We start from the raw sequence: 25,221 nt of genomic DNA on the forward strand, positions 1-25,221 counted from the left end.
AGCTGCCACTATTGATTTCTTGGCAGGTTATAAAGCTCCGCTTCTCTCTATAGTTAATTATTTATTTTTTATGATTAGAAGCGTATTTCAGAGCACTATCTGGTGGTGTATAGGAGAAGATAGGAAGGAATGTCAAATTAACTCATTTTTGTGTATTTATATTTCAAAATTATACAGAAAGGTTATAGTATGCTATTAATATACCAAAAAATAAATTTTGTATGTTTCTATTATTGTAGCATACTTAGTGTATTCATTAATCTGCTTTTCATTACATCTTTAGCCATTTTATAAATCAGTTTTAATAAAAATTGAGTGCTACATGTTATTTTTCAGATAATGTTAATTGCATCATATGAATAAATCATAATTTACTTAAACATACTCACAATGTTTAAGATTTGCTTGCCACAGATAATACTGTGATTAACATCTTTGTGTGTGATGATTTTCTGAAGCATTTATTTTATTTTATTTTATTTTTTCCACCACCATTAATCCCCTCTATGTCCTCTTCTACCTCCATTCCCCCTTCCCCTGGGTCACCACACAGTTGTCCATGTCATGAGTTATGTATCATTTTATTCATTTTTCCTTTATTAAAAAATAAGATAGTCTAGATCATGAATGTAATGTTATTTGTCTCTGTATTTCAGCACTTACCACATTTGTAGTATATAATATTTTTTTCCATATGTGAATTACAGCATTGGATTGGACACACGTTAGATAGTCATTCTCAACAGAGAGAGTGTGTGACTCCTTGAGATTATTATTTTAACCTCTCGGAACTCAAAGGCAGAGAAAAGGCATCCTACCCATGCACAATCCTAATGCACTTCAAATTGCTTACCATCATTGAGGTATGTGTTTATGAATTAGAAAACTCCAAATCCAACCACCCTGGTTTGTGTAATAAAGATAAAATGAAATTATATTGTGCAAACTTCAAAGGAAAGAGGAAACAAGTCTTCAAACTAAGTATTGTTTTAAATCCTGGCTATTATTTAATAGTGTGTATCCTTGGAAATCTATAAACCCATTTTACATCTGTAAAATAGAAATATTAATATTTTCTTCAGTACGTTACTCTGCAGTAAATTATATAACATGTGGAAGGAACTTAGTACACAGTTTCTGAAACATGGCAGGCACTTGATGCATTATATGCATTCAGTAGCAGGTAATAACAGCAATACATCAATCTTTAAAATAAGCAATTAGTAATTTAAAATATTCAAGAGCTTAAATGTAAATGATAAGATTATGTGTATTCAAATTATTTAAAAGAAGTCCTTGAACATGTGTAGAATTTCTCAGAATATTACTTAAAATCATAATTGTTTTCCCAAAATGGTTTGAACACTCACTCACTCAACATATATAAATGCTACAAACGTCTTTCAGTCTATGAAAGACATTGAGATATCAGATATGTTATATGAACTATTTTAGAAATTATGATAAGTACTCTTTAATCACCAAACCAATACCAATATGATATTCAAGGTAATTAATGAACAGATTGAAGATAATTGTAAAAGTTTGGAAGGAAGATGAGGAAAAGTTAACCTTAATAAATGTTTTCCTGTTACTGCCAAAAATGAGAAAAGATAGCTTTGTAATATCATTGAGGTCAATTTTCATATTACCTCTGAGCTAGCCGGGAAAAGGGGAATATAAATCACTATGAGCATGTGCTTTCTGGAATACAAGGATGTTGATACTGTAAAAAATACAAATATGTAAAAGGAAATCATACTACTGTACCATTAGTATATACTTTTTGAAGTTAAATATGTCACAACAATTAATATAAATAAGCACTTCAAAATTCTGTTAACTAAATGCACCTCATAGTTTACATAGGAATAAAAGTTGTATACTGTAGTAATAAACTACTCCCAAATCTCAGTGGCTTACAACACTAATTGTTTATTTCTTGTTTAGTCTATATGTTCATTGTGTGTTAACTGTGGCTCTGTCCATGTTACCTTCACTCCCAGAGTGAAGTAATAGAGTAGCCTCTGTCAGTATGGATAGTCTTCTGGTAGAAGTACAAGAGATATATTGTGAATCATGAACTTACATTAAGCCTCCTGCTCAGTAGTGACACATATCACATATTTTTTATTAGTCAAAGCAAAGCACAGAGCCACACAAGTTCAGTGCGACAGGGGTGTATAATCCTCTTGCAAGAAGGAGCATTTCAAGCCATATGTCTAAGTTAGAAGTCAGTGGAATGGAAAGTATAATTCTCTGACAGGGCAGAGAGGAAGGAGAGGAGAAATATTGAGAAGAATAATGCATTACATTATCTGTTGATATTGACTATCAGTAGACTTATTGTGAAGATAAAATGAGATAGCAAATAATGTAAACTTAAGTTATAATTTCTAATGCTAATTTGTACTCATTAAGGATGAAGAGAATGCATCTTAACTAAACTTATTTTGGTAATCATTTTTTTCAATATACACATATATTATATCATTATGTTATATGCCTTCAATTTATGCAATATTCTATGTCAATTATATCTGAATAAAACTGGAATTTAAAAAATTTAAATGGTGTGGGAGCTGCATTTGATAAGATGTTTAAGTTCCAAAGCAAAATAGGTCTGACTGGATAATGTAGAAAGATTAACTGCAGATAACATAAACTTGCATATTCACTACTGGACAGAAGCCAATCTTTGAAATATATGTAAATAATTATAGAATGAAGTTACCTGATTTTACTAGTATAAGTGTTTAGTGTTTTGACCCTTTTCACTGGAGGACTAAGGTTTACTAAAGTAGGGTGTGTTAAGTCCCAGATTATCTTCTTCGAATGAAGATGGAGTTACTTACAGGTACTAAAGTAAGAGTAGCTTGTTACTTATGATGAATTGTAGATAAATATCTAATCACTTCATTTTCTACCACGGTTCAGAAGTAAGCTGCATTCTTAGCAGGAAGCATTAATTGGGGAGTGAGAGCTTGATTCTCAGGGTTGTGCTTGGTTAGTTCCCCGCTGTTTCCAGGGTTCTACTTTGCATTATAAAGGCAGTAGGCTATTTGGTCCCTAAATTCTAACTTCTCAGTCTAAAATTTGAGAGTCTTGCCCCCCAAATATACATGAAGGGTGTCACCCATGTTGGATCTGATGATACGACAACCTTTGATGAAGTTTTTGGAAAAAGATGTCTCCATTCTTCTAACTTAAAAGGAATAAGCATAGATGTGTCCAATAGTTATTTCTTTTTACTTCAACCCTTTCTTCACTCATCTTTCCTCAATTCTTCTTTGGTATGCATGCATTTTTATACATTTTATCGTACTAATGTTACAACTATACCTGTATTCATTTATCTTTTAATTTTTATTTTGGGGTGTGGTTATTTAGTGTCACCACTATGGCTGTCCAGATTGTGTCCTGCACAAACCTAGGCCCAGCATTCACATTTTCAGTGCATAACTTCTATGGCCTTTAATGACCCTTGTGGGGATGGCCAATAATTATTTTATTATTTTAATATCACTTTATTTTATGTGTTACATTTCTTGTAATAAATTTTTAACATTTGAGTATTGTCATATTAGTAGAGTTCATATAATGAATACACTAGTCTTACTGAGTATAAAATATTTCTAATTCTTTTCCCCCTCTTACTTACTATTCCCTAACAAAAGTATAATAATCTTGAACTATTTTTTTAAATACGCAATTTGGTTAACTTCCTATCGTTCATTTTATTTTCGGAATTATTTAGTGTCGATAAAGCAGATGATGAAGATGATGAGGATTTAACAGTGAACAAAACCTGGGTCTTGGCACCAAAGATTCATGAAGGAGATATAACACAAATTCTCAATTCACTGCTGCAAGGCTATGACAATAAACTTCGCCCAGATATAGGAGGTAAGTTTTCAGTTATCTTTCTGAGATTTGGGGACTATAAGAGCCATATTTACTGATGTTATTTTAATTTTAGGTCATATATTTCTTGAGTGTCGGATGTATGTTAGAGTGCTGGGTATGACAAGTATTAATTGGAATAGCACTAGTTTGTGAGGTTCATAGTCTGATGTGAGAATAAAGGCATGTAAACATGTCTGATGTAATTATTTTACAACTGCTACAATGAAAGATGCCACAGCAAAGTTTAATGGAACTATCTAAGGATTAGAGAGATATTTTTTAAAAGAGAACATTTGAGACACAGGAATTCTAATTTTGTGCCAAAGTCACACTGTGTTTTAATTAATGTAGAATTATAATCCTTGATATTATCCTATATTATAAAAGGCCTGAGGTCGTGAGGCCCTAATGGCGTCACAACCAAACAACCGGTCAGAGCTGCGCAATGGAGGCGGGGCCCATGGCTCCATGCGGCGCAAAGGCAGGGCCCACGGCTCTGTGCAGCATGGCCTGGGATCCCACGGCTCTGCATTGAGCAGCCTGGGTTCCTGTTGGCTCCGAGTGGTAAGGCCTGGGTTCCCACAGGCACGGCAGATCTGGGTCTTGTGTGCTTTCGTGTGCTGGACCTCTAGTCCTATATAATAGAAGGGTAATATGCAAATTGTCCCCTCAACTGGGAGTTCAACCGGAGTTTGACCAGGGGGTGGGGCCGGTCCCTCAATTGCTCAGGGCCCCTCCGCCTTGCTGGCCGGACCCCACCCATGCACAAATTTGTGCACCAGGCCTCTATTATCTAGTATAACTAATCCTACTTTGTTCTACTTTAAGATTGCTATCCTAGCCGAAACCGGTTTGGCTCAGTGGATAGAGCGTCGGCCTACGGACTCAAGGGTCCCGGGTTCGATTCCGGTCAAGGGCATGTACCTTGGTTGTGGGCACATCCCTAGTAGGGGGTGTGCAGGAGGCAGCTGATCGATGTTTCTAGCTCTCTATCCCTCTCTCTTCCTCTCTGTAAAAAATCAATAAAATATATTAAAAAAAAAAAGATTGCTATCCTAGGTTCTTTGCCTTTATATGTAAATTTTATAACATAATTAACTTCCAAACCCCTCCACCAAGTCCTTAAAACAAACAAAATATATAAAACAGCAAATATTATTTTTGAGATTGCATTAAATATATGGCCAATTATAGGGAAATTGAAATCTTCACTTTATTGAATTTTTATTATACCAAATTCATGAGCATTATATGTTGTTCAACGTACATATTTCTTTTTTATTAGTGTTTCCTGTAAAGAAGTATTAAATATATTTTACTAGATTTAATTCTCTATATTTGAAGTTTCAATGCAAGTGTAAATACATTGTATAAATACATTTCTTTTGATATCAGAAAACCAGGATATATCACTCATATCTAAAACTTTCTACACTGTAGTTGTGAAAAGTATGTCCTACATATAAAAATGTCCTCAGGAATCATTAACTTCTTGGCATAGAACTATTCAGTCCTTAGTATCATGAAATAAAGAACAGGTAGTCAGTGTTTGTTGATTTATCAAATGAACTGAAAATACCTAATTAAGTAAGACTGGTATGTTGCACTTAATTGCTTATAAATGGTAAGGAATATACTTAGGAGTGAAACTAATAAACCTATTGCCTAGTTATTAATTGACTTTCATAAGAACCATTCGGTAAATCTAGCTATAATTTGCTTAATTACATTATAGTTATTGGCTGCAATTCATAGCTAGTCAAAATAAATGGCAAGTGGTTAAAGCACCTCCTCTCAGAAGTCATTAGCTTAAGTTAAATTACAAAACCTTGTATAAATCATATGAGCTACTTTTATTGAAGAAATTGAATTGTTGCATAGCAGATAAAATTACACTGTCATGTATAGGTCTATAAACCTATAGTTTTGTACTAAAACCATTTCTAACAAATCATTTCTTTTTCTAGCTAAGAAATATGTATGCCATAAAATAATTTCTTTGCTTGAAGAAAAACGAACTATTTAAATGTTATGGGTTTCTAAGTGTAGTGTTGTGTGTTGTTTTTTTTTTATTGCAGAGGTTAAGATTAAATGTTGTCATGTAATTGTACAGGCACTGTGTTTCAAAATGCTTCAGGTTTTCCACTGAAGCTTGCTAGGCTGGGAGCACAGCCAGACTGGAAGGTACAGAGACAGGGAGACACAGGACTGAACAGAGGCTCAGACAGGCAGACTCAGCCAGGATTTAGAGGAGGAGGAGCATGCTGCAGGGGGAACATAGCATCGGAATTGTAAGAGTGGGAAATGCTAGGCCAGGAAGAGAAATCAAAACTTAGAAAGGAGAACTGAGTAGATATTACCAATAACATGCTACCTTAGAAACTTTTATACTACAATTTTGTTTTTTCTGCTTTATTTCATTTGCACTCTCTTTATAAAACTCTGTGATATATATAATTTTTTTCCTTCTTGTCTACTTTGTGAAACTTTTACAGATATTCCGCAAGAAGCATTTGATATATCATAGAATAAAACACTTATATCATATTTTGTGGGAAAAAGGGGATAAAAGAAACTATGTGAGAATGTTTCTCATAGCAAACAAAAAATCTTATGAGTAGAAATTATCATTATTACAGTAAATCTCATTATAGGATCCAAAAATACCTGGTAAAGGTTGAAAGCCTAAATTATAATAAAATATGGCAAGATTATGGATATTATTTAATTATATCATTTGATAGATGTTTGTAATGCTGACCTGTGCTACACATTTTGATAGAATATAAAATACTGTTTATATGCCTTAAAAACATACTGTAAAAACACAAATGGTATGTATAAACATGAAATTCATAGTGACATTCATAACATATACTCCCTGAGAATTAAGTAAAAATCTACCTTAAACTGGAGCCAATTATGAAAAACCTACAGAAATATTGTTAACAACAAGGGAAGAACAGGGTTAGGAAAACAATAGGCTCTTAAATCCATGCAAATTCTAAAATTCTATGACTGTTATAGAGAAGATTATCTAGCAATTTTTATTGACTTCACTTCCTTGGATTTAATAAATTATTTAGGTATTTTAAAAATATTTTTAGGTTGTGCACTGGGATGTTTTCAGTCAAAAATATGCATCGTAAAATCAATTTGTAAACTGAAAGGTGCTTATGTTTCTGTAAAATTTTATGTTTCTTAATTTCTAGTGAGGGATGCTTTATTATTTAAAAAATAAATAGTAATACTCATTTAGATTTTTTTATAACTAAGTTCTATTTAATGAAACCTCTGGTCATGTCCTTGACCATTTTTTCTTTGATGTTTTGCAGTGAGGCCCACAGTAATTGAAACTGATATTTATGTAAACAGCATTGGACCAGTTGATCCCATAAATATGGTGAGTAATGAACATTAAAAAAACAAAACTCTGGCATGGAATCAGGCCTAAACGGGCAGTCGGACATCCCTCTCACAATCCAGGACTGCTGGCTCCCAACTCCTCGCCTGCCTACCTTCCTGATTGCCCCTAACCGCTTCTGCCTGCCAGCCTGATCACCCCCTAACCACTCCCATGCCAGCCTGATTGATGCCTAACTGCTCCCCTGCAAGCCTTTTTGCCCCCAACTTCCCTCCTCTGCTGGCCTGGTCACCCCTAACTGCCCTCCCCTGTAGGGTTGATCGCCTTCAACTGCCCTCCCCTGCTGGCCATCTTGTGGTGGCCATCTTGTGTCCACATGGGGGCAGGATCTTTGACCACATCGGGGAAGCCATATTGTGTGTTGGGGTGATGGTCAATCTGCATATTACTCTTTTATTAGATAGGATAGAGGCCTGGTGCAGGGGTGGGGGCCAGCTGGTTTGCCCTGAAGGGTGTCCCGGATCAGGATGGGGGTTCCCTTGGGGCGTGGGGCAACCTGAGCAAGGGGCCTGTGGTGGTTTGCAGGCCAGCCACGTCCCCTGGCAACTCAAGCAGAGGCCCTGATATCTGGAATTTATTTACCTTCTACAATTGAAATTTTGTAGCCTGGAGCGGAGCCAAGCCTCCTGCTCGCTCTGTGTCTGGCAGCCATTTCTGTTGGGGTTAATTCACCTCCTATAATTAAAACTTTGTAGCCTGGAGTGGAGGCCTAGGCCAGCCAGAGCAGGTGGAAAGCTTGGCTTCCTCCATTGCCGGGGGCAACCCTGGCCTGCTCTCTCCAGCTCCATGGCTGGCACCTTTTCTGTTTGGATTTGTTTACCTTCTATAATTGAAACTTTGTAGCTTGAGTGGAGGCTTAGGCCTGCAAGGGCAGGCAGAAAGCTTGGCTTCCTCCGTTGCCTGGGAAACCTTGCTCTCTGTGGCTGTAGCCATCTTGATTGGGTTTATTTGCATATCTGCTCCTGATTGGCTGGTGGGTGTGACTTGTGGGCGTGGCTTGTGGTTGTAGCAGAGGTGGGGTCAATTTGCATATTACTCTTTTATTAGGTAGGATATACATGGATATACATATATATATATATAGTCCTCATTCAAGGATATGTTTATTGATTTTAGAGTGAGAGGATGAGAGAGAGAGAGGGAGGGAGAGAAAGAGGGGGGTGAGAGAGAGAAACATTGACTGGTTGCCTTTCATAAGGGCCCTGACCAGGAATGAACCCACAGCCTAGGTTATGTCCTGACCAGGAATGGAATTTTCAAACTTTCTGTGTACAGGTTGGTGTTCCAACCAACTGAGCCACACTGGCCAGGGCTACAGATTTATATTTTTAATAGACCATTCTTACAAAAACATAGAAGATGGATGTAAGGGGCTAAGCCAGCATTAAAGTGACCACTTAAGAGGTTGTTGCATTAATCTGGACAATAGATCATGAAGGCCTTACCTAGAGTAGTAGCAACTGAGCTGGAGAAGACACTAGTACATTTAAGAAATACTAGATGAGTGAACTTTTCAGACTTTAGAGTTTCATTGGTTGTGCACAGGCTGACTCCAAGGTATATAAATGAGAAGACTTTGCAGATGGTAGAGTTACTATTTAGAAACAGGGAATATAGATATGTGCCAGAAGAGCTGTCCAGCAATTATTTGGATTTTAAGTCTGCTGGTCAGGGAAGAGGTTATGAGTGAATATAGATGTAAATGGGAAGGGAAGAGGGACAAGCAGAATACAGAATACTTAAAACCTCAATACTACATGAAATGATCCAGGAGAAAATGGCAATGAAGAAGGACACAGATCTAAGGACCAGATGTTAAAATGAAATCAATGTATATAAAATACAGATGGAAGAAAAAGGGGTGCCAAAAAGGGATGTGTAAAAGTGAGAGGGGTAGGAGGAGAACCAGGAACAGATGATATTATATAATCAGAAAAATTAAAGACTATGAAGAAGAAGGAACTAATAATCAATTGTCCAGATATGTGATAATCCAATGAAAAATGGATGAAGTTGGGCCCACTGCTGTTGGCAGTTAGGTGTTTCTGGTTGTCTTTGCTAGATGAAATTCCATGGAATGGTGAAGGTAGAAAAGAAATAACAACTGAATTTTACATCCCTCCTCCATCCTCAAAATTGGTCTCATATGCCACTTCTTGTCACAGGTCCTTGAAGACATAATATGGGTTATAGGAATAGACATGGGTTATAGGAATAGACATGCAACATGTGTTGATAGGTCCATAGTGGGAATGTAGTTTACTTTTATGATTTTGACATACTTCACTTAGAAGAGAATTTGATGAGTATTGCGGTAGATATGGGAGAGATGAAAGGAGAGAAAATTCAAAGGAAGGTCATTTAGGATGGAAAATGATAAAGTGTGTTATTTATGTGGTTTTTAAATATATTTTTATTGATTTCAAAGAGGAAAGGAGAGGGAGAGAGACAGATAGAAACATCAATTATGAGAGGGAATCATTGATTGGCTGCCTCCTGCACACCCTCTACTGGGGATGGATCCTGCAACCTGGCCTGTGCCCCAGACTGGAATCAAACCCAGGACCCTTCCGACCACAGGCTGATGCTCTATCCACTAAGCCAAACCAGCTTGGGCTGTTATTTATGTTTTATCTTTATAAATTGAAAGAATAGCATTTTATTACTGATTTAAAGACATAATTAACTCCTCCAATAGAACCCATAGAAAATTTTAAAAATAGGTTAAAAATGATCTGCCCTAAACCCTAATAATCCCATTTCTGTGAGTCAAATTACTTACTAGGACTCATTTAGTGGACTCAGTAATGTCTTATATTCATCTCCCTTGAGTTTTGTCATCTCTGTTAGTCTTTCAAGACAGCAAAAAACAAACAAACAAACAAAAAAAATCACCAAAAACAACAACAACACACTACAGACTAGGTGGCTCAGACAACAGACATTTATTTCTCCAGTTCTGAAACACAGTAGCCCAAATCAAGATTGTAGCAAGTTTAGTTTCTTAAAACCCTTTCTCCTTTGTTTTCAGATGCCTACCATCTTGCTGTGTCCTCACATGAACTATTCTCTCTGCAAGCACATCCCTGGTGTCTCTTTGTGTGTCTGAATTTTATCTTCTAAAAGGACACCAGTCAGATATGCTTAGGGCCCAGTCTAATAACCTTATTGTAATTTAATAACCCCCTTAAAAGACTTAGCTCCAAGTACTTCACATTCTGAGGTACTGAGAGTTAGGGCTTCATATGAATTTTGTGGCAATACACTTCAGCCCATAGCACCATCTGAATAGAATTCTCTAAGATTTTGCTGATTTGCTCCCTTACTTTACGTATTCGATATTACAGCAGTCAAATTGTTTCTTTATTACAAGGATTTAACCCCTTTATATCTGCGTAGTCATCATACCTAACAAGCGCCTGTGTCTGCTCATTCTCATGGTATTATAGTCAGGCTATGTTTTTTGTTTTTTTTCTTACTCGATATGATGTTCATGTGATTGTCATGAACTTTCACAGCTGCCTGCGCTGACTGAGAGCACTGCGGCCACACCCGGACATCTCCGTTACCTCATTGCAAATGAGTATGAGTAGGCTGTGGAGAAGTTGAATTTGACAGTCTGAAATTAGAAGCTAACTCGCAGAAAAATGTTAGCACTGGAGCAAATATCTGTCAGTAATTAGCTAAATCCTGAGACATGGAGAAAACAATCTTGTAAAGAAAAGAAAAAAAGAAATGAGTATCAGACTTTAAGGAATATGTACATTTAAGGAATCTGTACATAATATGAGGCTGATGTAGTAAATAAAATACCAATGTTGGCAAGAAAATTATGATAAAACAGAGGCAAATAAGCCAAGAAAAAAGAACGTTTGACTGAAATTTTTAATATTAGCTCTGTTTAAAGCAAACTCCTATACAACCAGTTGATTATTGTAAAGACAAATCATACTAAATATCTGTGTATATTATTTAACACTATGCAAATATGAGATTTCATAAAACAATGTATAACTGAAATGTTAATTTTCTTTTTAGGAGAACCTTAAAATATTCATTTTTAATTAACCAATGCTTAGAGGAAATAAGCCTGTTAGAGCATATGGAAGTCTACAGTTTCATGAATTGTGTATTTTTTGCTCTGGGCCTTTGTTTTCCATTTTAATGAATTCATTAAAGAAAAATATATGCTTGTTAAAATAAACAGAAATAGGATTCAAGGCTGTATTAGTGTTCCAGAGATATTTGACAAGAATGGGTACCAAGAGCCATTTATGATGATCTAACTATATAAAAATTTCATAGTACTGAAGATTCATTTTCCCAGTGACATAATTACACACGTATGACCTGGGACAGTGATCATTTTTTTAAAGACTAATTAAATTAAACTGTTATTAAAACTGGTGATACTAAAGTACATACAGGAAAAAATTAAGAATGTTTGATACTGTTTATTAAAAGAGAAGTATTAGGGATTATTGAGGAGCAGTTTACATAGAAGACTGTTTTAACTAAATAATACAGAAAAATTAAAATTCAGTTTTCATCAAATGAACAAAATTGCTTTGAATGTGAGTGCAATCAAGCAGGCAGACTTGGTTATAATTAAGCAAGCAAGAGGGTGGTTTTACAAGTGGGATGGCCAAGTATCAAATGTGTGTGTGTGTGGGGAGGGCGGGTAGGTGTATAGTTTAATAATCTGTTTAAATATGGTGAGAAATGACTTTTAAGTCTTTTTTGCTTTCTCTTGTTATATCAACCTCATTTTTGGTAATAAAACCTTGAGACATATAACTGTGTTCAAACATTCTAAATATACTAGAGAAGCTGATGCTCACAGACAAATTTTTCTCCATGAGTTTCTTCAATTTTAAGGAACAGATTTCTTCAGCATGATTTGTGCAATGAGTCCTAATGTTCAATATGTTTATCACTCTCTCTCTCTTTTTCTGCTTGTACCTCTTGTTCCTTCCCTCTAGTTTTTTGTTATTGCAGCTTCTAGATTTAAGAAAATAGAATCTGAAACTTAGCTTGTACATATCAAATAAACCCTGTTTATTCTTTATACTCTGTTAACTGGAAACTGTTACTTCTTAATAGGTATATTAATTTGAGAAATTGTGAGTTAGCAAATCCATAAAAAACAAGATTTTTTTTCCTATCTGAATAATTGACCTGCATATGCTAATGGAGGGGAAGAGAAGGAGTTTAGTCTTTCTAGATCTGATGAATTAAAGTAATTGAAAAAAAAAAGAATTTATATTTAACAGTTTAAACTTTACTTTCTTGGTTTGTACAATACTTTAAAGCTTATTACCATAGTTTTAATTTCTTTACTTTTTTATATTGCATTAACATATTACTTTTGGCATTAGCTACTTAAATCTAGTTCTTTTCACAGGCTTTATTTTAAAACAATATAAAATATAGGTACATTTTGATTCAACACCAAGAGATCAAATAAGAAATTATAAATGAATAGTGTTGTTTTCATTTCTATGCCTCTTTACTCAATATGTTCATTTACCCATTTATATGGCATTAAAGATCTTAGAATTTGAAATTAAATTAACCTCTGATCCTCAAATAATATAAAAATGATATTAGTTTTTGATATAAACAAATATATTTCTCTCTTATTTCATGGTTTTGTTTGCCTTACACGTGTTTATTACCTATATTGTTACAGGTGGTTATTTCCCACTAAAATATATTGCTTCCTTCCTTCAGAGAAGCTAAAACCTAGCGGGGAGAACGGCTAAACAATGAAAAATACAGCAATACAGAAGGTCAAAGGCCAAGAAAAAGGCTGTGTATGAGCCCAAATATATTTTAAGTTGCAAATGATGACTTCATGCTGTTTTTTATGAAAACAAATGTCATAAAAATAATGTATCTGTTTATTATAGAAGGAATTTATGTCCAGTATGGGAAAGTTATAAATTTGATATAAGTGAAAGAAAAAAAATATTCTAGATTGTTGTTATCCAGGATTCACCATTGCTACTTCCAATTTAATAACTCTATGTAGATAGCTTTACTAAATACCATACTATTATGCATATTTTATAGTATTGTGTCTTTTCACTCATTATATCACAACTGTCATTCCACTTACACCTTTGAGACCTCTTATACATCTTAGTCAGATTTTAGAGGTGTCTATTTTGAATTGTTTTCAAGATAGAGAGTCCCGGGTTAGTTACAATTTTGTCTTTATGGATTTGTAGGCATGCTAATGTGGTAAAATGGACCTTGTACTGCTTGGTAGTTCTGACATCAAGCTTGGCTTGATGAATAAATTCTGCATGCTGCTGTAAAGGCATTTTTTAGATGCAATTAACATTTAAATCACTAGACTTTAGGTAAATCAGATGATCCCTTATAAGGTAGGCGGATATCATCCAATCAGATGAAAGCTTTAAGAGAAAGGACTGAGTGAGGTCCCTTGAGGAAGAGAGATTTTTTTCTCCAGACTCTATTTGACTCAAGACTGACACTTCATTGCCTCCTGGCAAACTACACTTGTACCTTTTCTCAACATGTCTGTAGCCCTTAGATTTGATTTGCTGCTAACCATTATCTGGCCCCTCATAATATCCAGACATGTGAATAGATAGTTTAGGGAGAGATTAATTTCCAGGTGGAAAGACCAGATCACAATCAACCAAATTTTGTAATGAAATTATTCACCTACAATAATTTCTTAGGCAGGTCTGCATTTTATATGAAGTTTTCTTTCATTACTAGAAAGACAGTAATATCGAATTAGCTAGTTAAGTATGAGACACATGCATAATTGGAAAGCTGACAGTGTAATGGGAAGACTACACTACATAAACTTTCATCAATTACGGTTTGACTTAATGGAGTTAGAAATCAAAATGACTCACTTCTTCATCTTTACTTACTAATGCTGTGTTCTCAACTAACTTTCAAGGAAGCAAAGTAAATTTCATAATGTTCATTGGCTCTCACATGTTAAAAGCCCTGTTCCTTATCTCCAAATGTCTATCCTAGAAGCTATTGCACTTGTTCTGGATAAATGGAATTTTCTTTTCATGTTTCCTTTGCTTACTTATTATGCAGCTTATTATAACCTCTAAATGGGAACATGAAGTACAAGAACAGTTTAATCATGTTCTGGAAATTACACTAATACAAACGAGTAAACAAAATTGTATTTTCGATTACATATAAAATGGCACAAACTTTAATGACCTTCTTATTTTAGTGAGACACTTATTAAGGATTAGTAATTTAAAAGACCTTGGAATTATTAACCTCTGTTATGGATATGGGAAGGACAGATTATCAAGACATCTTTCTCTTCTTGATCCTGGATTGAGGGGATAATTTTGAATAGAAAAGTTTTCACATGTCCTCTCTGCTTGGGAGAATGTGACCCTTTGGAAGTCATAGCTCTTTCAACAGTGGTTAGCACTTTTATAAACAGGTATTCTAAAGAAGATTCTGTCAGCTACTCCTAAGGAAAATTCACAGCTGCTTGATAAACCCCACCCCTAGATTAGGTAGTTATCAAGTGTCACTTTTAACGCCCTGTTAGGTAGGAATACTGCAGCCAAGTATCCCTACCAAGTAGCATGAGGTTTCCTCTAGCAACCAATGTTGGATCTTTGCTTACCCATAATCCTGGCACATATGTATGCCTCTTCCGTTATTTTAAGCTGTTTCTGCCACATGACTACATACCAACGAACAAAAAAATTCTGGCACAAATTCTACCATATCTACTGATGATCTACTCATCAGAATGAGCATGAGCCTTCTTTCTATTTCATTTACTATTAAAACCAGAAACCATGTCATTAACCCAGGTTACACTGTTAGATTCTGAATGGTTAATCAGTTGTGTCAGACGAAGAGGCTGTTTGGATCAAGTATAATTTCTCCCAAAGAAAATACATCCAGCCTGAGAAGCAGGAGGTCAGGATAGGCATGAACGATAACTATTGTGAAGATAACACAAGAATATCGTGGTATGTGTGTTTATGTGTCTTTGCTTTAAAACAGTTGAAAAGAGTAATCTAAGTAATCGTAATTAATTTTTTGTACAGAAAACAATGTAAGGCTGAAACCGGTTTGGCTCAGTGGATAGAGCGTCGGTCTGCGGACTGGAAGGTCCCAGGTTTGATTCCGGTCAAGGGCATGTACATTGGTTGCGGGCACATCCCCTGGTGGGGGGTGTGCAGGAGGCAGCTGGTCGATGTCTCTCTCTCATCGATGTTTCTAGCTCTGTACCCCTCTCCCTTCCTCTCTGTGAAGAATCAATAAAATATATTTAAAAAAAACAATGTAAGGGCTTTTAGGTAATTTGGTGAATATTAGCATCTTAATTTTATACTTCATATTGTTTTCTGTGACTTAAGCACTATGTGAATATCACAAAAGTAATATAATTGTTAACATTAAGATGATTTGCTTTTGTATTTAATGATAATATCCAACATATTATAAAGTCTTGAATAAAATTTCCAAAAAATAAAGCCACATTAAGCAGCAGTGATTACTAGAAATGTTGGATTATTTTTACATGACTCTTGTAAACAATTAAAAAAAGGTTTGGATTATGACATTCTGTTTTGTTTTGTTTTTGTCCCAAAAGACCAAGTTTAATTGCTATTAACTTAAAGAAACTTTTTTAATATAAAAATTCAAACATCTAAAGAAAACATGTAAAAGAGTGGCTTTGCTATTACAAGTCATTATTCTTCTTTTTGTCTTTCAGGAATACACAATTGATATTATTTTTGCCCAAACCTGGTTTGATAGTCGTTTAAAATTCAATAGTACAATGAAAGTGCTTGTACTTAACAGTAATATGGTTGGAAAAATTTGGATTCCTGACACTTTCTTCAGAAACTCAAGAAAATCTGATGCTCATTGGATAACGACTCCTAATCGTCTACTTCGAATTTGGAATGATGGACGAGTCCTATATACTTTAAGGTAGTACTGTTTTAAAAAGTGTCATTGCTCTAACTTATTTTTCATACTAATATTTGGTCAACTCATGAATTTCTCATTTTTAAAGTTGCAGAGTAAGTAAGAACTATGATGCTCCTTTTATACATTAAAATCTAGCATGGTAACATTAAAAAAAAAAACAAACTCTTGTTTAAGCTCAGAGTAACACAGTGATTTTTTATAATGTAGTAAAAAAATCCCTTAAGAAAAGATTAAATGAATGCTCATGTGTAAGATTAGGGTTTATCTAAATTCATTGTCATGAATATATCTACTTCTTAAGGATAACCCATAATGGAAAGATGTTCATGATAAATTAAGAGAAAAACTTATCATACTTAACCATGTACACTCTGCTAATTGTTTGTGTGTGTGCACATGCACAAGCCCATATGTATGTGTATTGGTCTCCTGAAGCACAAATTTTTAATGGTTAAAAAAAAGTTATACTAAACGGATACAGAGGTAGCTTAGTTGGCTAGAGAGGGAAATGTTAGAATTGTCTAACTCACTTATGAATGTTATAATATTGCCACAAAAGACTTCAAGATTATAGAATTAATATTTCCTAGTATATCAAAGTTCATTATTATAGGCCAAAATTATGCTTGATAATTAGAGAAAATATTTTCAATACTTGAAATTATGTCTCATTTTTAATATTTATTTTTTCCATCTAAATAGATTGACAATTAATGCAGAATGTTATCTTCAGCTTCATAACTTTCCTATGGATGAACATTCCTGTCCACTAGAATTTTCAAGCTGTAAGTGATAAAATACATAATGATTTCATAGATCAACAGATATATGGAGACTAATGAGAATGACTAAACAATATATCAAAACGTCTGGGATGTAGTGAAAGCACTAATAAGAGAGAAGTTTATATCATTACAGGCCTATCTCAAGAAACAAGAGAAATCTCAAGTAAAAAACCTTAAAGAACTAGAAAATGAAGGACAAAAATGACCCAAAATCAACAGAAGCAAGGAAATAGTAAAAATTAGAGCCAAATTAAAATAAATAGATAACAAAAGGACTACATACACACACACAAAAACAAACACACAAAAAAAAACAAAACAAAACAAAGATCTGATTCTTTGAAAAGATTAATAAAATTGACAAACCCTTGGCTGACTCACTAAGGAAAAATGAGGAAAACTCATATAAACTCATATAAACAAAACTGGAAATGAAAGAAAAGTTACCACAGACATCGCAGATGTACAAAGGTTCATACTAGAACATTATGAAAGACTGTATCCCACCAAATTCATTAACTTAAGAGAAATGGATAAATTCCTAGAAATATATTACCTTTCTAGACTGAATCATGAAGAATTGGAAAAATCTAAATAGACTGGTCAACAGAGAGGAAATTAAAACAACCATCAAAAACCTCCCAAAATATAAAAGTCCAGAATCAGATGGCTTCACCAGTGAATTCTACCAAACATTCAAAAAGATTTGATACCTATCCTGCTCAAACTTTTCCAAAGAAAATGAAGAGGCAATACTTCCTAACATTTTATGAGGCAACATAATGCTGATATAAAAAATTGTCAAGGATAACACAAGAAAGAAAACTATAGATCAATATCTCTGATGAATGCAGATGCAAAAATCCTAAATAAAATATTATCAAATGGAATACAACAATACATTAAACAATTAATATATCATGATTAAGTGGAATTCATTTTGGAGGCACAATGATGTTTCAGCATATGCAAGTCAATCAATATAATATATCACATTAACAAAAGATTAAAAATCATATGACCTTATCAAATAGATATATATAATGCATTTGATAAGATATAATATCCATTTATGATTACAACACTCAATAAAATGGGCATAGAAGAAAAGTACCTTAACATAATAAAGGCCATATATGAGAAACCATCAGCTAACATCATAATCAATTGTGAAAAACTGAAAGTTTTTTTTTCTAAGATTAAGAATAAGACAAGGATGCCCACTCTCACCACTCTTATTCAACATAGAGGCCCAGTGCACAATATTCTTGCACAGGTAGGGTCCCTAAGCCTGGCAGGTGATCAGGGCTGATTGGGGCCTTTTGGCTGCTGGCTGGGGCCTTCCTTCCCCCTGCTGCCGGCTGCCAGCTGGGGCCTTGCTTCATTCCCCACTGCCCCCTGGTTGTCAGTGCACGTCATAGCAAGTGATCAAACTCCCGGTCTCCCGGTCGAACTCCCGAGGGGATACTTTTCATATTAGTCTTTTATATATATAGATAGTCCTGGAAGTCCTAACAACAGCAATAAGGCAAGAGAAAGAAATAAAAGACATCTAAATAAGGAAGGTAGAAGTATAACTATCACTTTTTGTGGATAATATGATTCTATATATAGAAAACCCTAAAGACTCCACCAAAAAAACTATTAGAAACAATAAATAAATACAGTAAAGTTGCAGGATACAAAATCATTATACAAAAAATCTGCAAAAAAAATAAAATCCACTGCATAAATATATTAAAAGAAGTAAAATATAAAATAATACATTCAGTAAAGCAGCAATCAAATAGAGTTAAAAAAAATAAACTATTTTTCAGAAATGCATACCAAAATATCTATAACAACTACAAAAAAATTAAAGAATTACCCAAGAAAGCTGGTTAGTGTTTACCTCTAGTTGGGAGAGGAAATGCTATATTGGGGTTGTCATATGAGATTTCCTGGATGCTAGCAGGGTTCTATTTCCTAATTTATGTGGAGTTATAGGAATTATCATTATTCTTTAAAATATACACATAAATTGTATGGGGTATTTTTTGACATATAGTATAGTAGAACAGTGAAGAAGAATTTCAAAAAATTTGTCTTTGGATAATGTTGATATGGCAACTGTAACAGATTTGGATCTTGCTAATTTATGAATTTTATTTTAATATATTATCTAGATGGATACCCTAAAAATGAAATTGAATATAAGTGGAAAAAACCTTCTGTAGAAGTGGCTGATCCTAAATATTGGAGATTATATCAGTTTGCATTTGTAGGGTTGCGGAACTCAACCCAAATATATCACACAATGTCTGGTAAGAAAGAAACACAAAATTAGTGAAATAGCATTTGTATTTCAACCTATGGGTTGGAATCTATACTTTTGTATTTATTTTATAACCAAAATAAAACTTTTTTTTTTCTTTCAGGGGATTATGTTATCATGACAATTTTTTTTGACCTGAGCAGACGAATGGGATATTTCACTATTCAGACCTACATCCCATGCATTCTGACAGTTGTTCTTTCTTGGGTGTCTTTTTGGATCAATAAAGATGCAGTACCTGCAAGAACCTCACTAGGTATGACATATAATATTATGCTATAAGTCCCATTAAGTGTCATGGAACTTTTATAAATATTTTAATGTGATAAACTTTATTATTGAATTTATTAGAATATTCCTCTACACTGCAATCAAGCAAAAATTAAGTTACTCTATTGCAATATAGTGTTGAAATGCATACATGAAAAACAAAATGAAATAGAAATGCAAAGAACTTAGAACTTCAGAAAATATTTTCATTGTTTCCATTACTAGAGGCCAAGGAAAGCATGCATACACAGCAAGAATTAACACATAAAAATCATACATAATCACTGAGTTTAATTTAGTCAACAATTTCAATCACTTTCCAAGATTTTATTTTCTTTTTTAGCTGGATCATTAACAGCCAAAATTTATTGACTAGTGTGTGTTAAGAAGACTTTGAAGTGCCTTACTCTTACAATGGTGCTAATGAATAGTCAACTGTTCTAAAGGGCAGGTTGCTGAAAGGAATAAGAATCTTTTTGTTGTTATTAATCCTCACCCAAGGATATTTTTTTTCCATTGATTTTTAGAGAAAGTGGGAGGGAGGCTGGGGGAGAGATAGAGAGAGAAATATCGATGTGTACTACATGAGCCTTGACCAGGGCCAGGGATAGAACCTGAAACCCAGGCACGTGTCCTTCCTTGACCAGGAATGAAACTGTGACCCTTTGGTGTACAGGCCAATGCTCTAGCCACTTGACAACACTGGCCAGGACAGAAACAATTATCTTATAGGCTTTGGTAATCTATAGACTGTGGGCATAGTCTGTGAATACTTCTGAGAGTTTCCTGTAATATAACACTAATTTAAAAGGTAATTTGTAATTCACACTTGATATAATAGACTTTTGTTTTCATTCTTTAGCAACCCATTACAATAATCATCATATAAGAAAATTTTTCTAATTACTATACATTTGTTAAAAAGCTAGAGGCCTGATGCACGAAATTCATGCAAGAGTAAGTAGGCCTTCTTTCCCTCGGCTGCCAGCACCAGCTTCCCTCTGGCACCCGGGACCTGGGCTTCCCTCGCAGCCTGGCTTCATCCGGAAGGTCATCCGGAAGGACGTCCAGTCTAATTAGCATATTACACTTTTATTATTATGGATGACACCTTAAATTCATGCATTAATATACAAAGACAACTCACTGATCAATTCCCAAGAATACAATAGTGCAGGAAGTGAATCACATTACTGAAAATTGTGTCTTACAAAGAAAGTTAGAGCTTTTGCTTTTTCAACAGCAAAGAGGTTTTCATTTTGTTTCTATGATAGCAGTGAATAACTTTACTCATAAATACAGTAAAATGCAAATCTCATAAAAGTAGCAAGATAAAGCCTGAGGCATCCAGCTCTGTGCTTGGAAATGCATTTCCTTTGGGAGTCTAAGAAGAAGTGTAGACATAGCTAGTGGATAAAATGCACTCATACCTGAGATTTGTTTCCTATTTAAAATAATTATCATTTCAAATTACATTTCATGTCAAGGAAAAAGAAATGATTTTTTATATGCTACGTGGAATATAACTAAATATTATATTTTTGTTTTTAACATTATTGTATTTATCCAAAAAGGATTTGAATAAATTAATTATACTATTAGGTTTGTCTGAAGCCAAATATCATATTCCACAGTTTCATGAAAGAGAATAGCCAATTGTGGAATTTTTTTGCATGAATTAATATTTTTAATATTAGTATATCAAGTGTAAAGATAAGTGATAGATCTAACTTGAAGGTTATCTTATAATTATGGATCCTATGTAGTTGGAATATAAAGTTTTTTATATTTGAAGGAAAATTCCCTGAGCTCATTTATTCAACACTAGAGGCCCGATGCACGAAATTTGTGCAAGAGGCTCGGTCCTCACAGCCCTGGCTGCCTCGGCCCTCGCAGCCCGGCTCCTCCAGGCCTCATGGCCCCGCCCACTGGTCATTCTGGAAGGTTGCCCAGAAGGTCATTCCGCCGTCCGGTCTGATTAGCATAGTAGCTCTTTATTATATAGGATTGCATTTTTACAAACTTGTATCAAATGCTTTTGATAAAAGAGGCAGTGTTCTAGGTGCTTTAGTATTAACAAGTGAACAATCAATATTTATAAAATCCTCATGTCTATGGCATTTATGTTTTTGTGGCATATAGAGTTAATGTACAGATATAAAAAGCATAGAAAAAATGTCAGTGAGTAATAAAGGTTATAAAGAGAAAGCAAAAAAAAAAAAAAAAGCTAGAGAATAGCACTAGGGGTTGATAAACATAATGTTTGCTATTTTATCTGTGGAGTTAGGCTGGACCTCTCTGAGGAGGTAGCAGGGACTTAGGGAAGTGCGGGAGCTAGCCTGGCGGATAACTGGTAGAAAGATGGTGCAGGCAGGGAGAATAGAAGGTTCTGAAGTTGGATCTTCCTCACCATGCCATGCTTGGAGTTCAGAAAGATAACTGTGGCTAGAGCTGACTGACAAGTGGTAAAAAAAAAAAAAAAAAAAAAAAAAAGAGATTGGAGAGGTGGGCAGTGGTTAGATTACATAAAGTTTAGTAGGTTTTTCTAAGGACTTTAAGGACTTTTTGGTTTTTATTCCAAATGTGGTAGAAGATTATTATAGGATTTTGAGCAGGAAAGCCATAGAGGAAACATTAATGAATCTACTTAATAACGCGATTGAATTCAAAATACTAAAATTTTCCAGAGTATATTTTCTGACCAAAATAGAAGTAAATTAAAAAAAATTTCTAAAAATAATATGGATAATAATGCCCTCATATATTTAGAAATTAAGGCATGACCTTTTAGATAACCCTTGGATCAAAAGAGAAAGTAGAAAATATTTCAAAATAAGTTTAATAGATATTTAATATATATAAATATTTGCAAGACACAGGTAAAGTGTTGCTTAAAGGAAAATTATAGCTTTAAATATGTTTTTATTTATTTTTAAGAGAGAGGGAAGGAGAAGAAGAAAGAGATAAAATCATTGATGAGAGATCGGCTACTTTCTGCATGGCCCTCCTGGGGATTGAGCCCATAACTAAGGCATGCACTCTGACCTGGGAGTCAAACCCAAGGCCTCTTTGTCCATGGGACAACGCTCAATCCAATTAGCCATCCCAGCCTGGATTATTTTATTAGAAAGGAAGAAAGATTTAAAGTCTATAGTCTAAGTATCCCCTTTAAGAACGTCAACCAAAGGACTTGTATGCATGCATATATAACCAGTGGTCATGGGCAACAGCGGGGTGGGGGCATACGTGGGGAGGGGTTTGGGATGGGAATGGGGGGATGAGGACAATTATGTGATACCATAATCAATAAAGAAATAAAAAAAAGAACAAATAAAATAAATTCCTTTTTACAGGATGGGGTAAAAGTAGGTTTATAGGCAGCCTTGTGACGGTTAAAAATTGAATAGGCTGTTACTATAGAGCAAGGGAAGGATGGGTACAGGGAGTCAAGTACTTGCAGTCCAGAGAATTTAGATGACTAAAACACAGACAGGAGAACACATTGAACAGAATGTAGCTATGGTTACCAGTATTTTTTTCCCCCTGTAAATCACAGTAATCATACCCTTTTGTGTCCATTGTTTATTGCTGCTCACAATATTGCAAAATCAGAAGGATGAAAATGGTCTGTTAGGTTATTTTTCGTCTATTGTTTCCCTCCCTCCGCAGGTATTACCACTGTTTTGACCATGACCACGCTGAGTACCATAGCCAGGAAGTCCTTACCTAAGGTTTCCTACGTGACTGCGATGGATCTCTTTGTTTCTGTGTGTTTCATTTTCGTTTTTGCAGCCTTGATGGAATATGGCACCTTGCATTATTTTACCAGCAACGAAAGAGCAAAGGCTGCTAGAGACAGAAAGCTAAAAAACAAGGCCTCGGTATGTTAAAAATCTTTATTTTGTGAATGGCAATTTAATATTAGAGGTACTGTTTAAATGCTCATGTTACACTTACTTAGACAAATATGGGTGCTTGAGGTACCCTGACAAAACACAAACAAAAATCAAATGAAACTGGAGTACCTCACGTGGCCCACCCAGGAAAGAGCATTTACTAGTGTATTTCCTCTTAGAGGACACTCTTGGATCACCTTTGTAAAGACTGGTTTCATGTGCTGTGAATTTCTCCAAGTGTTAGGTTCTTATACCTAAAAAGTTGATTGAGATTATTTTTTAAAGAGATCCTACGTTTGTGTTTAGAATGTGAAAAACAGGTGTCCCACAAAATTAACTTACCTTTTAGAGACAAAGATTCCTCCTTAACATTGGTATTCGGCTGTGTTTGAAAGTCATAGCCATACAGTTTTTTGTGTTGTTGGTTTTTTTTTGTTTTTTTTTTTTGGTTCCTGCATATTTATACTCTACTACTCCCTCTTCCCTATCATGTCTCTATCCTAACTTATGTCACATCAAGTTGATATAATTGATTCTAAGATACTCAAGTGTTGGTGATTGACTATCATTCCTTGTTATAATGGCCATTTTTAAACCTTAAAGTAATATCTAACAATGCTCACGTCAGCTGATCCTCTAAGTATTTTACATGTGTGATTTCATTATGCTCATAAGAGTACAAGGTCAGTAATTTGCCCAAGGACAGCCGCAGGAAGTGAAGGATCCATGACTCACACCCAGGTCTTTTTTAGTGCCAGAGCTCAAGTTTGTAACCCTTATTACCTTTTCTCAGAGAACTCAGAAAGTAAAGATCCGTTTCCCCAATATTAATTTAAAAAGGCACTTCGCTGCTGACTGCAGAAAATGTCTTCAATGTGGATTTATTTCAAAATATCCAAATAAATGACAACTGTATAAAATAGCCATGATAAGCTTACCGCAGTGTTTATACAGTGAGGCATAGAGTTTGCCATATTATCTCCTAAACTTGTAAGTTCTAGGATTCGATGATTTTTCTCCCTCCCCCTTTTTTCATTAGTTTCTTTATAAAGCTTTGCCATACTTATAAATTATACTTTACTTTTCATGTTATACTCTAAGGCACAGATCTTTGTGAATTTGTTTTCAGATTCCCACAATATTCCAAGAAAGCAGAGTGGATAAACTTGCAGTACACATTTGAGAATTTACATTGTGGAATTAGCCTATGAGTGTCTCAAGTTAACATTATTTTAACTTATGCATAGCACATATTATAGCCCCTAAATGGACAAATTGTCAAAGGACAATAATGTCAATGTTAATATCGATCTGCTAAATTTTAGGAAAGGAAAAGTGCAGGTTTTCTGTCATTTTCCTTGAATCAAAGCCAATCATCCTTTTCTGGATTTTCCATTTCATCATATATTCATCCATAGCTATGTGCAGATACTACCTTGAAATTTTACTTTTGGAAAATGGGAATGAAAGCCAGTCAGTGGACAATCTCACATGCATTCTCTAATCTCATTCTAAGAATATAATGTAGGTACTATTTTTGAGCATCTAAGGACACTCAACCAGTAAGTGGCTGCAGCTAATCACTCTGATTCTACATCATGCACTCTCAATCACATTGCATGGCACATTTACTCAGGAAGCTACAAACTGGAG

General features: G+C 34.7%; 1 protein-coding gene across 1 annotated transcript in view; it reads left to right on the forward strand.

The window, feature by feature from the left end:
- Positions 1 to 25,221, forward strand: part of GABRG1 (gamma-aminobutyric acid type A receptor subunit gamma1) — a 43,347-nt gene that overhangs the window by 11,093 nt on the left and 7,033 nt on the right. The window contains exons 2-8 of the mRNA XM_008140269.3: positions 3,758 to 3,906; positions 7,242 to 7,309; positions 16,083 to 16,303; positions 17,006 to 17,088; positions 19,254 to 19,391; positions 19,506 to 19,658; positions 23,342 to 23,553. Coding sequence (XP_008138491.2) covers positions 3,758 to 3,906; positions 7,242 to 7,309; positions 16,083 to 16,303; positions 17,006 to 17,088; positions 19,254 to 19,391; positions 19,506 to 19,658; positions 23,342 to 23,553 — 1,024 coding nt within the window. The remainder of the gene's footprint in view (positions 1 to 3,757; positions 3,907 to 7,241; positions 7,310 to 16,082; positions 16,304 to 17,005; positions 17,089 to 19,253; positions 19,392 to 19,505; positions 19,659 to 23,341; positions 23,554 to 25,221) is intronic.

Source organism: Eptesicus fuscus, chromosome 2 (assembly GCF_027574615.1).
Source record: "Eptesicus fuscus isolate TK198812 chromosome 2, DD_ASM_mEF_20220401, whole genome shotgun sequence".
NCBI classification, from domain to species: domain Eukaryota; kingdom Metazoa; phylum Chordata; class Mammalia; order Chiroptera; family Vespertilionidae; genus Eptesicus; species Eptesicus fuscus.